The sequence below is a fragment of the Leptodactylus fuscus genome, chromosome 8, assembly GCF_031893055.1.
Source record: "Leptodactylus fuscus isolate aLepFus1 chromosome 8, aLepFus1.hap2, whole genome shotgun sequence".
Lineage (NCBI taxonomy): Eukaryota > Metazoa > Chordata > Amphibia > Anura > Leptodactylidae > Leptodactylus > Leptodactylus fuscus.
Genome location: NC_134272.1, coordinates 61020876 through 61038040, shown reverse-complemented (window position 1 = coordinate 61038040; position 17165 = coordinate 61020876). Strand labels below are relative to the sequence as shown.

Sequence of the window (17165 nt, the reverse complement as noted above, 5' to 3'; positions counted from 1 at the left end):
CTCAGTGCATTTAGGCATGTAGACATGGTCAAGACAATCTCCTGCAGTTCAAACCGAGCATCAGTATGGGGAAGAAAGGTGATTTGAGTGCCTTTGAACGTGGCATGGTTGTTGGTGCCAGAAGGGCTGGTCTGAGTATTTCAGAAACTGCTGATCTACTGGGATTTTCACGCACAACCATCTCTAGGGTTTACAGAGAATGGTCCGAAAAAGAAAAAACATCCAGTGAGCGGCAGTTCTGTGGGCGGAAATGCGTTGTTGATGCCAGAGGTCAGAGGAGAATGGCCAGACTGGTTCGAGCTGATAGAAAGGCAACAGTGACTCAAATAGCCACTCGTTACAACCAAGGTAGCCAGAAGAGCATCTCTGAACGCACAGTACGTCGAACTTTGAGGCAGATGGGCTACAGCAGCAGAAGACCACACCGGGTGCCACTCCTTACAGCTAAGAACAGGAAACTGAGGCTACAATTTGCACAAGCTCATCGAAAATTGGACAATTGAAGATTGGAAAAACGTTGCCTGGTCTGATGAGTCTCGATTTCTGCTGCGACATTCGGATGGTAGGGTCAGAATTTGGCGTCAACAACATGAAAGCATGGATCCATCCTGCCTTGTATCAACGGTTCAGGCTGGTGGTGGTGGTGGTGTCATGGTGTGGGGAATATTTTCTTGGCACTCTTTGGGCCCCTTGGTACCAATTGAGCATCGTTGCAACGCCAAAGCCTACCTGAGTATTGTTGCTGACCATGTCCATCCCTTTATGACCACAATGTACCCAACATCTGATGGCTACTTTCAGCAGGATAATGCGGCTTGTCATAAAGCTGGAATCATCTCAGACTGGTTTCTTGAACATGACAATGAGTTCACTGTACTCCAATGGCCTCCACAGTCACCAGATCTCAATCCAATAGAGCATCTTTGGGATGTGGTGGAACGGGAGATTCGCATCATGGATGTGCAGCCGACAAATCTGCGGCAACTGTGTGATGCCATCATGTCAATATGGACCAAAATCTCTGAGGAATGCTTCCAGCACCTTGTTGAATCTATGCCATGAAGAATTGAGGCAGTTCTGAAGGCAAAAGGGGGTCCAACCCGTTACTAGCATGGTGTACCTAATAAAGTGGCCGGTGAGTGTATATTTTATAGAATTATAACATGTTGGCACATGCTGGCACCATGTTGCAACACACAGAATTATAGGAGCTATTGTGCCACCTCGGTACAGCAGCAAACAAAAGGAAATTACCTTTTATGTGCATAGCAGTTCAAAACAGGTCTAGTACAAAAAACACAGCCCCATTTTGTATTGCAGAATGCAGGGTTTAATTCAGCAGAATGAAAGGCTTTCTGAACGTTTCCAAAGAATCCCCTGTACAGGTGTGAAGAGATTGTGTTCTGAAAATAAAGGCAAATTCATTTATTCCATTGATTCTATTCCATGCAATACTCGGGAAGTGCTAATTGCTTCAGTTTAACAACCATAATTAAATATTCCAGTTTATCAACATTTTACATTTACGACATTTTATTAGAGTAAGGGTCACAGGCAGCCGAGATAATATTATACCTGCAATTTCTTTTAAGTTGGAAATTCTGTTTTTAACATGTTTTTTTTTTCCTTTGCCTTTATAATTTAAAGAAGAAAATGTGATAATGGAAAGTGTCTTTTAATATCTCATCTTAAATGTCACTTGTCATGAATGATAATTTAGTACTGCATTAAAGTGAATGGCTATACAGGGACCGTAACAGAAAAGTAGAAAAACCTCATTAATAAAGATAAGGCTTGAGTTCCAAATGTATAAACGTAGTTGTAATATTGGGCTGTGAAATTTTGGCATCCACTGTAAGGGGGAGCGTTACACAATGCTGTATATTGTACTGTTATTATATTTAGGGCTCAGAATGGTGCATTTACCCTACCAATTCTGGTTGCAGGTCCCCTGCTGGTCTCTACTTCCTTTTCCCTCTCGACACACAGGAAATGACTGCCCAGCCAATCATAGGATGCAGCAATAACTTGCGTCAGCTATTGTAGCCAATGACTGCTTATTTTCTGTAGAAGTAGAGACCAGCAGGGGTGAAGGAAGACTTGTAACAGGGGCAATATGGATCGGTAAGGTGAGTATAACTTATTTTATTCTGCTAAATTATAGAAAGATCACATTGATATAACAGAATAAAACAAGTTATACCCACCTTACCGATCCTCATTTGGTCCCTGCTGGTCTCTACATCCACAGAAAATAAGCAGTCATTGGCTTCAGTAGCTGACACAAGTTGTTGCTGCATACAGTGATCGTCTAAATAGTCATGTGGGAACAGAAAGTAGGGACCAGCAGGGATCAAATAAGCCTTATAATAGGAGCAATGGGGATCAGTAAGGTGAGTATAACTTATTTTCCTTTGTTATATCAATCTAATCTGTTTATAATTTATCTTGTATTAATCCAGCCAGATAACCCTTTTAGATCTGTAGGGTATGAGCTCCCTCTAGTGGTGGCTGCAGAAATTCAGAATTGTATCATTTATTGCATGTGAACGTAAAAAGGGGATTTGGTGCTCTGTATAAGATAAACAGACACCTATAAAGATATGAATGAAATTATTTAACACAAAAATTTAGTGAAGGTGCTAAAAGGTGGGTGTGATCTCTAAGGGTTCATTTACTTATGTGATTGAGGCTAAGGCCCCATGTAGCAGGCCGCAGTAAAAAGCACTGCGGGAAAAGCCATGGCAGGAATGCTTGTCTGTGTCTGGTGGCTGCTAACATGCACTTTCCATGTCAGAGAGATAAGGAGTGGTATATAACATGGGAGCAGAGACAGTCAAGTACTAATGGTGCATTGTGTGGCCATCTATGGAACCCCCATGTATTGGACAGAATAGGGGTTTCCTGTCCCCTGTGTAGTTAGTAATGTTAATGTGGTGGCCATACATGAGTGCAACGCTCTTTATTGTGTTTTATTGGGGGGAAGGGGGTAGTGAAACTCCCAACACTTTGATCAACTTATATAAGATACAAGAGCTGTATGTACACATGGTTGTGAACAGGGGAGTGTAATTGGTACCTATCATATATTTTGATATATTCTGAATATATTAGCTAGTAATAATCCATTACGTTTTATTGGACCATTGCAATTGGTACCAGTGGACAAAGAGATCCTGAAAAAATTGACATAAAATATATCAAAATCCTCCAGTGGAGCGAAAAAGGCTTTTGTAAGTCTCCATATGCCTGAGAAGGAGATCTGTCCTAAGGAGTGATATTATCCCCAGAATAAAATATATCAGTAGGTGATGTTTTTTATTTAACTCATGAAACATTATTCTTATTTTTCAGGCAAAATTGGCATTCCAGAAAGACGTGATCAAGCCTTTAACACCGACCTTCTTGTCTTCACCCCTTGCAGCAGCAGTAACGTCAACCCTGTCCTTACCTCCCCGACCCCACAGTTCTCTGTTTCAAGGGTCTGGGTTACCCCCTACCTTTTTAAGACCAGCACACGCCTCCATTCGAGCGACTACAGCCTCCATTCTGTTTGCACCGTATTAAGAGCATAGGTAGTAGCTAAGAATGGACAAAGGACTAGAACCTACAGACTCCTTGCACTGTCGCTGCTTCTCTTAAAGGGCCGTCTGAAAAAAATCAGAGAGCACACAGGCTCAGCCATCCTTTGCCATGATGAAAAGCTCAGTAAACAATCACTGAAATACTTGCAGTCCGTGTTGTGAAAAGCAAGCTCTTTCCAAGTTCACGTAGGATCGTTTTCGCAACTTTGTCTGTGATTTTTTTTTTTTCGGTATCATCAGCGAATGCTTTTGTTTTTTGTTTTGTTTTTTTTTTTTTTTTCCTGGCAGACTTGAAAATGGGGGTCTTCCTAGTCCTTTGATGTAAATACATGTTTGGAATCCAAATGTCCATCTTGAAGTGTAAAACGTATAGACTAAAAAAACAAAAAAAAAAAAAAGTGCTTTATTGTGGATAACACCAAATCAGTGGCTAACATAAAGTATTATTCTATGTGATCAACTCGTAAAAGTTTACAGGGAACGTGTAGTATTGTTCTAGACCCAAATGTTGTTGTGTCTTGTATAGTTCTAGAATCTAAATGCTGTGTTACAAATGGAAGGCAACTCAGCTTTGATGCAATTTTATTTTTTCATTTTTGCGTTCCGGTTTCGATAGATGATCCAACCTAGAAAAGCCATATTACATTCTATTATCATCGAGAGAAATTATCTACGCTCTTCAGATGCTTTAGTCTACGAATCAGCTAAAATACCGGAAAAGTAGAGCAAATATATATATATATATATATATATATATATATTTAATATATATTACCAGAAAGTTAGATGATCTCGCAGAACATTTCATTAGTCTCGTACGGAGGTAATAAAAGTTTTGTAAGGTTTCGAAATGGTCTATTTTCTGTTGTAAAGCTATTTTCTTTATTTTTATTCTAGCCACTTGGTTTTTTTGTGGCTCCTTAATGCAATAATGTACAGAGTATAAGGTATTTCTAGTCGAATATCTTTCCTTTTTTTATTTCTAAACATTTATTGTAATACTGGCGTTTTACTGAAGATGTATTCAATGAAAAGGGTAACGTTTGCAATGTTTAGGTTGTCGCAGCACATTGAACAATGGAGCACAAAAGACTAAGAGAGCCTTTTCAAGCACATTCATTTAGAGCATTTTTTTTTCCTGCGGTCATTAATGGTTTCGATCTCTGTGTACTTTTTTAATGTACCTTTTCAATAAAATATCATCCAAAAGAAATCTCCATATACTGTGTTTTTTTAAATTGCTATTGTAGCTGTTGTTCCCCTATAGGTGCACTAGGTGGCAGCACCAGACATCACAAGTTAGGCATTGCCTGAAAAAATAATAGTGCACAATAGGAATTCGGAAGTTAACAAACTGGAATGGTTAATTGGAAAGGGTTAAAAAAAAATGCATAGCAAAAAATATACGTTTACTTTGAGCATCTCAGATACACATCACATATCTCAGTGGCTCACTATTGCGGTTGCATCTAGACTTTAGTGCAAAATGCATCCAAGTTTTGAAGTCAAATTCTGACCTAAAATAAGCCAAATAATAGGTGACATTTGCTTAGACTGTCGCTTTAAAATTGCCCTCCCTAATCTGTATCAGCATCACAAATAATCCTAATTATCTGCTTAATGGTGCCAACCCAATGTTATATATGAGAATGTTAAATCGTGAATAGACTGGTGTATTCTAGTTATGGGCGCAGTCTCAATATACTGGCATCACAAACCCATAAGAGGATGAGGTCTAATCCAGGTCATACAGATACTTGGTTAAATATTGTTAGCAATATAAAGATACGACCACAGTCGGTCAAGGATCGTATTAAAACTGGGTGCCCATGCCAGCTGGCACAGTATTCTATTAAAATTCCTTACAAACTGGTTATTCAGAGTTTCTAGTTAATAGCTGTTATGTCAGTCCAGGTAGCTGCAACGGGGCTAAGGGATAGCAGTAGGGAATCTCACCCTGCACTACTCCCACTAGCTATCCCGGTCCCTGCCTCACGGGTGTGGGTCGGCTGTACTCAGGCTAAGCCTGACCCCGACAGCTCCTCTCTCACTGATTCCGTAGGCCTAGAGGGAAGTGGGAGAAGGAATGCCCTATAAGACCTCTAGGGACTGGAGACTAAAGGGGGTCACCCCTAATGAACAAGTGAAGCTGCTACTGACAGGGACTGACAAGGGTGTGCGCTGACTAACAACACAAGCAGCACACAGGAAAAATGTGGGAAAGGATCCCCCCAAACCAATATGGGAAGGAACCTTACACTAGGAAACAAACACAGGGAAACTGAGTAGAAATCAAAGGATAAGGCAATTCACTCACACAGTCAATTATTCACAGAGGGAGGATTGGTGAACACAGAAGGGAAAACACACAAACCAACTCGTTCACCCAAACCTCCCAAAAACCAACCACGGAACTTCCTCTATCCCAGAACACCACCTACTCCTCCTGCTAAGGCCTAGCTCTGTAAAAGCGACACTCAGCACAGAACCATGGGAGGCATGGGTTTAAATACAGAGTAGAGACCACTCCTCCCAGGTGCAAATGGGAGGACAGACTAATCAACCAGGAGATAAAGCTGCCTACCAGCAGTGCGCGCATGCAAGTCAGAAGGTGTGCACCAATACTCACGACAGGACAACCCCGCAGCGCCAGGATGACACCCCAGACACTGCGCAGCCAAAAACTCCCCAGGTAAGAAAGATAGAAATTAAAGAACCTAAATACTCCTAACAGGATCCTCCCCTCAAGGAGAAGACTCCGGATTCTCTAGGAGCATCCTTCTTCGGGAACTCCTTGTGGAATTTCTCCACGAGTCTGGGAGCTGACACATCCGACTCCAGGACCCAAGAATTATCCTCAGGACCGTATCCCTTCCATGCTACCAGATACCATAGCTTCCCCCGAACATATTTGCTATCCAGAACTCGGGATATCTCATACTCCCCGGACTCAGAAACTGGTGGAATCTTAACTGGAGACGTTCCCTTCTTGGCCTTCTTTAACAAGGAGACATGGAAGACCCGGTTTATCTTCCACCTTTTAGGTAGTTGCAGCTGCGCCGCCACTTCATTTACCATCTTGATGATCTTAAAAGGACCCACAAATCTGGGACCCAGCTTCTTGCTAGGAACCTTCAACCTGATATTCTTGGTGGACAACCAAACCATCTCACCAGGGAAGAACTGCAACTCTCCTCTCTTCCGATCCGCCTGGACCTTAGCCTGGTGCGACGCCCGCACCAGATTCTTTCGGATACGGGACCATACCCCTTGCAGCTTTTTAGAAAATAGCTCCTCCTCCGGAACTGGGGAAGAAATGGAAGAAAATACTCCGAAAACAGGATGTCTACCACCGGAGCAAAAAAAAGGTGTGGTACCTGTGGCATTGGAATCATGGTTGTTTAGGGAAAATTCTGCCAGGGGGAGAAAGGCAGCCCAATTATTCTGGTTCTCTCGAACAAAACACCTCAAAAACTGTTCCACATCCTGATTCTTCCTCTCTGTTTGTCCGTTAGACTCTGGGTGAAACCCGGAGGAAAACGACAGTGTAACTCCCAACCTGCTGCAAAAAGCCCGCCAGAATTTAGCCACAAATTGCGGTCCCCTGTCCGAAACGATCTCCTCAGGAAGACCATGCAACCTTACAATCTCTTTAATAAACGCCTCAGATAGTGTCTTGGCACATGGCAGCCTGGAAAACGGGATCAAATGGCACATTTTCATGAAGCGGTCAACGACTACCCAAATGACCGTGAAACCCTTAGACACCGGAAGGCCCGTGATGAAATCCATAGACAGATGAGTCCAAGGTGCCTTAGGAGATTCCAATGGATGTAGAAGACCGTGGGGACGGGTATGCGACGCCTTGGCTCTTGCACAGACCGAACAATTTTGAACAAACTGCAAGACCTCCTTACTCCACCCTGGCCACCAAAAATTCCTAGACACCAATCTCATGGTCTCTGAAACCCCCGGGTGACCAGCAAGAACCGACTCATGACACTCCCTCAGGAGACTTTGTCGGAGAGTAGTTGGGACAAAAAGCTTGTTTCTAGGTATCTTGGAAGGTGCAGCGTGTTGCGCTTCGATCAAGGCCTTCTCCAATTTCGCGCCCAATACTGCTACCACCACTCCATCCCCAAGAATAGTGGCAGGCGCCTCTCGTTCCTCCTCAGTCGACATATACCGGGATAAAGCATCAGCCTTAACATTCTTTGAACCCGGCACATAAGTCACGTTAAAATGGAACCGCGCAAAAAATAGAGCCCATCTGGCCTGCCGTGCATTTAATCTCTTCGCCGACCCAAGATAAATCAAATTCTTGTGGTCAGTAAATACCTGGACTGGCCTTCTGGCCCCCTCCAGGAAATGACGCCAATGTTCGAACGCTAGTTTTATTGCCAGTAGTTCCCTATCTCCGATGTCATAATTCCGTTCAGAGGCAGAGAATTTCTTAGAAAAGAAGGCACAGGGATGCGTACCCTCCTCGAACTCCTGAGAAAGTACTGCTCCCACCCCCACCGAGGAGGCATCCACCTCCACTCGGAAGGCCAACCTCTCATCCGGCTGTCTCAAAATGGGAGCGGACGAGAATCGCTTCTTCAGTTCTTCAAACGCAGCTAGCGCCTCTGGCGACCACTTAGCACAGTCAGCCCCCTTCTTAGTCAAGTCCGAGATAGGTTTCACAACCTCAGAAAATCCCTTGATAAACTGGCGATAATAGTTGGAGAACCCCAAGAACCGTTGGACCGCCTTTAGGTTCTCGGGTCGCGGCCACTCCAAGACTGCCCTGACCTTCTCAGGGTCCATCTCGAACCCCTTGTCCGATAGGATATAGCCAAGGAAACATAATTTATTGACCGCGAACACACATTTCTCCAGCTTAGCACTTAATTGGTTAACCCTCAGGAGATCTAAAACCTCTCTCACTCTCTCCCAATGAGTCTCCAAATCCGGGGTGTAAATGAGTATATCGTCCAGATAGACCACAACCCCCCTCCCTATGACGGCACTTAGCACATCATTAATAAAATTCTGAAAAAACGCAGGCGCATTGGTTAGACCGAAAGGCATCACAAGATTCTCAAAGTGTCCTAGGGGTGTGTTAAACGCTGTTTTCCACTCATCCCCCTTCTTGATTCTCAGCAAGTTATATGCCCCACGTAAATCTATTTTACTAAACCAGCAGGCTCCCGTAATCTGGCTGAATAGATCCGAGATCAACGGAATGGGATAGGGATTCCGCACCGTGATTTTGTTAATCTCCCTAGAATCCAAACAAGGGCGCAACCCTCCATCTTTCTTCTTTACAAAGAAAAACCCCACTGCTACTGGGGACTTAGATGGGCGAATATGCCCCACCTCTAGACTCCCCTCAATATACTCTTTGAGCGCCTCCCTCTCCGGAATAGTGAGATTGTATAACCTTGTCTTGGGTAACACTGCATTAGGTATAAATTTAATCGAGCAATCATAGGTGCGATGTGGTGGTAATGTCTTGGCTGCCCTTTCCTCAAAGACCTCCCTGAACTCACATATTTCTTGAGGCAAATTGTCTATAGACAAAGACATAACGGATATGGGCAGACATCGACCATTACACCCCTGCCCCCAAGAAACTACAGACTCGGTCTCCCAGTTGATAATAGGGTTATGCTGCTTCAGCCAGGGCCACCCCAACACTACTTGTGCTGGTAATTTAGACAACAAGAACAAGTCAATCTCTTCCCTGTGGCCACCCACAATAAACTCCAAACCCTCCACCTGTTTGGAGATGACAGCTTGCTGTAGAGGGGTCTTATCAATAGCCCACACCGGTATCTGAGACTCCAAGACCAAAGGACTCACCCTTAATTGCTCACAAAACTCTGAGTCAATAAGGTTGACTGCCGAACCACAATCAACCAAAATCCGGCACTTCTGCCCATTTACCCATCCTTCAAGGGTCAACCCGGCAGTCTGAGTACAGGAAATATGCACACCTCCCTCCTTAGTAGGTTTTCTCCCTTTACCCTCAATAGACCTGGGGTTATTACTCTCCTTGGCGAACCATTCTCTGGAGGGGCATACCCTTGCTACATGTCCCATCCCTCCACACACAAAACAGCGTACTGTGCGGGACCCTTCACTCTTGGGTCTTGCACTTCGCACATTGGCCCCAATCTGCATGGGTTGGTCCCCCGGGTCCTCTCTAAAAACAGAGAATTGAGGAGGGCTAAGCCCCCCAGGACTCTTGTCTCCACGCTCCCGGAGGCGCCGTCCAACTCTAATTGCCAGCTGCATGGCCTCATCTAGATCTCCCGGAACAGGGTGAGAAACTAGATGGTCTTTAACCTGGTCCGAGAGCCCTGTCTCAAACTGACTAAGTAGAGCGGGGTCATTCCAATGTACTTCTGCTGCCCACCTACGAAACTCTGTGCAATATTTCTCTATAGCGTGATCCCCTTGCACCACACGTCGTAGGTTATACTCAGCCGTGCGTACCCTGTCTGGGTCGTCATACAGTAACCCCATTGTGGAGAAAAACGCCTCTACAGTTAGTAAGCAAGCTGAGTCGGCTGGTAACGAATGTGCCCAGATGAGGGGATCATCTCTCAATAAAGTAATAATAATCCCAACTCTCTGTACCTCAGAACCGGAGGAAAACGGCCGTAGCCGGAAATACAAAAGACAGTCCTTTTGAAATCGGAAAAAATCTGACCTCTTACCTCGGAAGGGTTCAGGTAAGCTGACTTTTGGCTCCAGAGGCCGACCCACAGGGGCGCTACTCACCTGCCTCTGTATGCCCTCCACCTGAGAGGCTGTGTGTTGAGCCAACTGCTGTACTTGAGATACGCCAGAAGCTTGGATGGCATCCATTCGTAGCTTGATCCCCTCCATCTCAGTGGAGATCTGCTGCACCGCCTGGTACAACTGTTTCAGGTCCGTCATAATGCAAACGAACCTTTTTTTTTTTTTTTTTTTTTTTTTTACCGGCTGAGTGTACTGTTATGTCAGTCCAGGTAGCTGCAACGGGGCTAAGGGATAGCAGTAGGGAATCTCGCCCTGCACTACTCCCACTAGCTATCCCGGTCCCTGCCTCACGGGTGTGGGTCGGCTGTACTCAGGCTAAGCCTGACCCCGACAGCTCCTCTCTCACTGATTCCGTAGGCCTAGAGGGAAGTGGGAGAAGGAATGCCCTATAAGACCTCTAGGGACTGGAGACTAAAGGGGGTCACCCCTAACGAACAAGTGAAGCTGCTACTGACAGGGACTGACAAGGGTGTGCGCTGACTAACAACACAAGCAGCACACAGAAAAAATGTGGGAAAGGATTCCCCCAAACCAATATGGGAAGGAACCATACACTAGGAAACAAACACAGGGAAACTGAGTAGAAATCAAAGGATAAGGCAATTCACTCACACAGTCAATTATACACAGAGGGAGGATTGGTGAACACAGAAGGGAAAACACACAAACCAACTCGTTCACCCAAACCTCCCAAAAATCAACCACGGAACTTCCTCTATCCCAGAACACCACCTACTCCTCCTGCTAAGGCCTAGCTCTGTAAAAGCGACACTCAGCACAGAACCATGGGAGGCATGGGTTTAAATACAGAGTAGAGACCACTCCTCCCAGGTGCAAATGGGAGGACAGACTAATCAACCAGGAGATAAAGCTGCCTACCAGCAGTGCGCGCGTGCAAGTCAGAAGGTGTGCACCAATACTCACGACAGGACAACCCCGCAGCGCCAGGATGACACCCCAGACACTGCGCAGCCAAAAACTCCCCAGGTAAGAAAAATAGAAATTAAAGAACCTAAATACTCCTAACAATAGCGGCTTGGTTTTACAGGTTACCGCACTGCCATGAACTAGAAACACTGAATAAACAGTAAGGCCTGGTTCACATCTGCGTTCGGTATTGTGTTTGGAGAGTCCGCATGGGAACCCCCCCGAACGGAATACTGAACACATTGGCAAGCGGTGAGGAATGAAAGCACACAGATTCCATACACTATAAAAGGGTCTGTGAACTACATGAACTACTTTCCTCTTTGCATGACTTGTGCGGAAAACACACGTACCCCATTATAGTCTACAGGGTCCGTGTGCTTTCACTGCTCACCGCTTGTCAATGTGTTCAGTATTCCTTTCGGGGGTCCCTATGTGGACTCCGCAAAAGTAATACTGAACGCAGATGTCAATCGGGCCTAAGGAATTCATTAATGGATTATTGTGACAACTGACATGGCTAACCATTTTTTGTCTGCACCGTGCACACATCATAGTCATCACGATGGCACCATGTAGTGGGACACTCAGGCAGCCAAAGCAGAGATTAAGAGGTTATGTCATGAAAATTATTTATCTTCTATGCATAGCTTAGTGGACACATTGCTGATTGGTGGGTGTCCAACGATCCTGGAAGTGGGGGTGTTTTATCCCTTTGAGAATGTAGTCAGAGGGCACCATCACTCCATTCAATTCAATGGAAGGACTCGTTATAGTCAAGAACTGTACTTCAGCTATTTCTGGCGCCCGGTATTGAAATGAATGGAGCAAGAGCACCATAGTTACATTTTCAATGGGAGAAAGCACCCCTATTGTGAGGAGTGGACCCCCACCGATCAGCTATCGGCACTCAGACCCCACACAGATTAGCTCTACACACCAGAAACGGTTGCAATAGACAGGGCAGTGTGTACAGACTGCTTCTATACAAGTAACAGGAGCGCTGCGGCAGCCCCATCCACTGTGTAGTGATGGTTCAGGGGAACTGCAGCGCTGCTCCTATTGCTTGACTACGAGCAGCCTGCACGCTCTTCCCTGTCTACTGCACCAGCTTCCAGTGATTGGAGGCTGTTGGAGCAGTTGATGTGTGTGGCGTCCTGATGTCAGACTCCACAGATCACATACTTTGTCCTAGCCTGTGCTTAGGTTATCTGTATTGTGATCATATGAACCTAGAGGATACTGTAGAGCAACCAGAAAAAAGGGTTTAAAAGGACTCTGACCACAGCCATGAGTGAGAAAGGGGCTCAACTCCAGAGAGGGAGTGTGGCTGCTAGTGGCCTGCAGGAGCAGGTGCACTGTGGACCAGTTGGAGACGGACAGGAGGTCTGTCCCAAGAAGGCTGGATTCCAGAAGGAGCCCAACTCCAGAGAGAGAGTACAAATTGTGACCTGCAGGTGCAGGTGGATCTTGGACCAGTTAGAGACAAGAGGACAAGAGTCCCAAGAGGACTGGATTCCAGAAAGGACTTTGAACCAGACTGGTGAGAAGAAACCTCAGAGCGTATCTTGCCCTAATAGATTAGTAAGGCTTCAAGAAGTGAGGTATTGCCCTGTGTATGGGCTAGGCTGTTTATTTTGTTCCTGTTGTTAGCTGATTAAAGCCACTTATTTTGGTTTACATTACCTGATCTGCTGTTTATTTGGCACCCAGCGCCACCAACACCTCTTTAAATCCAGGAAAACCGCTTACCTTTGATGCTAAATTACCCCCAATTGTCACAGTATGTAAACTACATTTTGTGCCAGAAAACCTCTTGAGGCTAAGGTCACATACAGCGAACTACTGGGAGAATAAAATGCTGCAGAAAAGACTGCGACAGAAACGCATTGCACTTATTATTTAAATGCTGCGATTTACAAAAATGCAAGTGTTTTTTAAGTGATCTATTTGTATAAATTTTGCCATTTATATCACTATTTGCAGATTCTGCTTCAACACATCACCTTTAAAAACTATGTATAAACTTACCCTTAGCTGTCTTCCTTCCTTTCACATCTCTGTTACCTACCTATTATCATCTGCCTTCTTCTTACTGGGCACATTAAGGGGTCATTCAGTTCCTAATATTGAAAGCTAATCCTTAAGCTAGGTCATCAATATTAGATCTGCGGTGGGCGGACACTTGGGATCCCCATAGCTGTACCGAGACAGAGTGGCTCCCGGTAATGTCTATGTGTCGGGGGCTGCGGGGCTAACTTGCTGTGCAAACTATACCAGTGGGTGCAGGTACCGCATCATAAAAATTAATGGGGCAGTACTGCACTACCAAAATCCACCACTAGAGTTTGTATGGCAAGTGAGCAACGCAGCTTCTGGCATCCAAATATTACTGGGAGCTGCGATGTATCAATGCAACTGATCTGACTTACTATTGATGACCTATGCTGTAGGCCGTGAAAGTAGAAACTGGATAACTTCTTTAGAATCTGAGAAGTATAAAGAGATTTCCTGGGTTGTCACCTTACATCTGCCCTTACATGTGACATGGAGTGAACACTCGTCACTAAATCATTTGCAATGTCAAACTTAATCAGATTTGGGGTTAACTGTGAGGTCACATCTGGATTTTCTAGAAATGAGGAGGTAGAGGAGCGGTGAAGATTGACATGGGTGTATGCACTGGATTTGTAATGGCTCACAACAATATTTCAGTCCAAGATTAAGTAATAAAAGTTCATTCCTGGAGCAGAATCCAAACATGAGCAAATACATTTGGACTGAAAGCATGTAATAAGGTTGCCCCATACTAACATTACATAATCAGAACCAGACGGAGTTTTATGTGAGTGTTATTTTCTTTACTGTGTACAGCTGTCTGCTCACGTTACAGTCTCTGATGTAACAGCTAGTCTGTAGGATACTACAAGATCTCGCCACAAACATATAGACGCTGTCGGAGGTCACTGTCACTGGCGCTCAATGCCCCAGATTTATTATGCCTTGTATGTCCGTTTTCTAGTGTACAAGGCATAAAAAATTGCAAGTTATTGTGCAAAAATGTGGTTTTGTGCAAAAATATTGCACAGTTTTCAAACTCTTTTGCAAAAAGGGGATGTGGCGTGCGAAATGGCATTTGTCATAGATTACACCAGAAATCTGGCTTGAGTGATATCGAAAATGTAGGCCAGTTTATAGACAGCAGAGGGTTTGCTACATTTAGGAAGAAGCATGTGCCTTGTCATATTTGAGGTGCACCCTCGCTGGCTTTGGGGCTATGAAGCCTGGTGTGAGTCATGCCAGTCCTTGTAAATCTACTCCTTTGTATTCCTATGGAAGTTAGAAGGAGGCTCTCATAGGAATACACTGAGCGTCTGAGTATCAGATCACTGAATAAAATGGTGACCTGACAACTCAGAGGAAGGTGATTTGGGGCAACGCTCGGAACTTTATGTGCTGGTTGTAACTGGTAAGTTTCCAACTCTTTTTTATTATTTAATAGCTGAGGGGCCTATAAACATAAAAGAAATGATTCACCTCTCCCTGGGCCTCTGTTTCCAGTGACGTCCCATATGCGTAAGAGGACCACTATAGTTAACCACAGGCCTCAGTGGTGACCCCATCGCAAATGGCATGAGACTGCTGCCACGTGACACTGGTGACAAGGTGAGACTGAGACCTATGAATGGCTGCTGTGGTCACCTGGCACAGACAAGGGCTTGTAAACTGAAAACCAAAGGTGCCATCAATGCCAGCAATGGCTCGGTCCAGTACAGATACTGAGGAGACAACCATAACCCTATACCTGCAGGAAATGTACAGTATTCAGTTATTGAGGAGGAAGATGATTTTATGTCTTACTTTTCATAAGGGACATCAGGAAGATTTTGATAGGCGTCAGACAAAGCATTTAGCTTTATGCCCACTCATTTATATAAGATACAACCCCAAATTACACAGTTTTATTAACGAATAGTATATATGACCCCTCCATTACACCCTAAAATGAATACAGACCACACACCATACACCAAAGAGATTTCACTCAAACCATAGCCTCTAGTGGAATGCAGAACACCCTTTAAAAATACCCTCCCATTTATACAGACCTTGGATGAGATCCCGATTTTTAAGGCTCCATTCACATGGAGGAATTTGGTGTGGAATTTTCCACGCTGAAAATAAAGCCTCCCATTGATTTCAAGTGGAAAATTCCACTAGTGGAAAAAAGCTAGCAGCACCCACTGAAGTCAATGGGAGGCTTTATTTTTAGTATGGAAAATTCCACACCAAATTCCTCCATGTGAATGGTCCCTAAAGACCTCAGACCGACCCCATTTATTAAATACCCCCAACCAGAGCTTCCATTTATACAGAGCCCTTACCACTACTGACCCCAGACCCTATTTCTGTAGAGCCCACGCTGGTTTCCATAGTTATACAGATACCAGACCAGAGTCTGTATACACAGCACAAAGACCAGGCCCCTACTATTTAAATAGACTCCAAAACAGACCAGCACCTGATACAGACCAGTGGTTCAGGCATGCACCTCCTTCAGTTTCTGCAATCCCTTCACTCCCGGGCACTGCTGCAGACAGAGTCGTGGCATTGGTGTCCATGTGTGAAGAGGAGTGCAAGAACGGGCAGAGATGAGTATTATTTGTAATGGTAGTCTACGACTTCCCCCAAGTATATTCAACTGTCACCTCTGCATTACAGAGCACATTACAATGATAAATAATATACCTCTCTTATGAATGTCACTTTAGTAGATTGACGCTAGGTTCACACTAGCGTTCGAGTTTCCATTCTTCAGGTCCACTATAATGGGGTCCACCGAAAATTGGAGTAGACAAAAGTCCTGTTTGCAGTCTCCAAGATGTACATAGGTTTCCAAGTGGGTGCAGCTCCACCACCCTACCAAGAGTAATACTGAGCATCATAGTCTACTGACCAGAAACCTTTATGAATATATATACACTCACCGGCCACTTTATTAGGTACACCTGTCCAACTGCTCGTTAACACTTAATTTCTAATCAGCCAATCACATGGCGGCAACTCAGTGCATTTAGGCATGTAGACATGGTCAAGACAATCTCCTGCAGTTCAAACCGAGCATCAGTATGGGGAAGAAAGGTGATTTGAGTGCCTTTGAACGTGGCATGGTTGTTGGTGCCAGAAGGGCTGGTCTGAGTATTTCAGAAACTGCTGTTCTACTGGGATTTTCACGCACAACCATCTCTAGGGTTTACAGAGAATGGTCCGAAAAAGAAAAAACATCCAGTGAGCGGCAGTTCTGTGGGCGGAAATGCGTTGTTGATGCCAGAGGTCAGAGGAGAATGGCCAGACTGGTTCGAGCTGATAGAAAGGCAACAGTGACTCAAATAGCCACCCGTTACAACCAAGGTAGCCAGAAGAGCATCTCTGAACGCACAGTACGTCGAACTTTGAGGCAGATGGGCTACAGCAGCAGAAGACCACACCGGGTGCCACTCCTTTCAGCTAAGAACAGGAAACTGAGGCTACAATTTGCACAAGCTCATCGAAATTGGACAATTGAAGATTGGAAAAACGTTGCCTGGTCTGATGAGTCTCAATTTCTGCTGCGACATTCGGATGGTAGGGTCAGAATTTGGCGTCAACAACATGAAAGCATGGATCCATCCTGCCTTGTATCAACGGTTCAGGCTGGTGGTGGTGGTGTCATGGTGTGGGGAATATTTTCTCGGCACTCTTTGGGCCCCTTGGTACCAATTGAGCATCGTTGCAACGCCAAAGCCTACCTGAGTATTGTTGCTGACCATGTCCATCCCTTTATGACCACAATGTACCCAATATCTGATGGCTACTTTCAGC

At 44.7% G+C, this 17165-nt stretch overlaps 1 protein-coding gene across 2 annotated transcripts in view; it reads left to right on the top strand.

Moving 5' to 3' along the window:
- ZNF385B (zinc finger protein 385B) overlaps positions 1-4783 on the top strand; it is a 461571-nt gene extending 456788 nt beyond the window's left edge. For both annotated transcript variants that reach the window (XM_075286074.1, XM_075286075.1), the window contains one exon: positions 3355-4783. In XM_075286074.1, the coding sequence (XP_075142175.1) occupies positions 3355-3567 (213 nt within the window). In that variant the 3' untranslated portion in view covers positions 3568-4783. The remainder of the gene's footprint in view (positions 1-3354) is intronic.
- The last annotated feature ends 12382 nt before the right edge of the window (positions 4784-17165 follow it).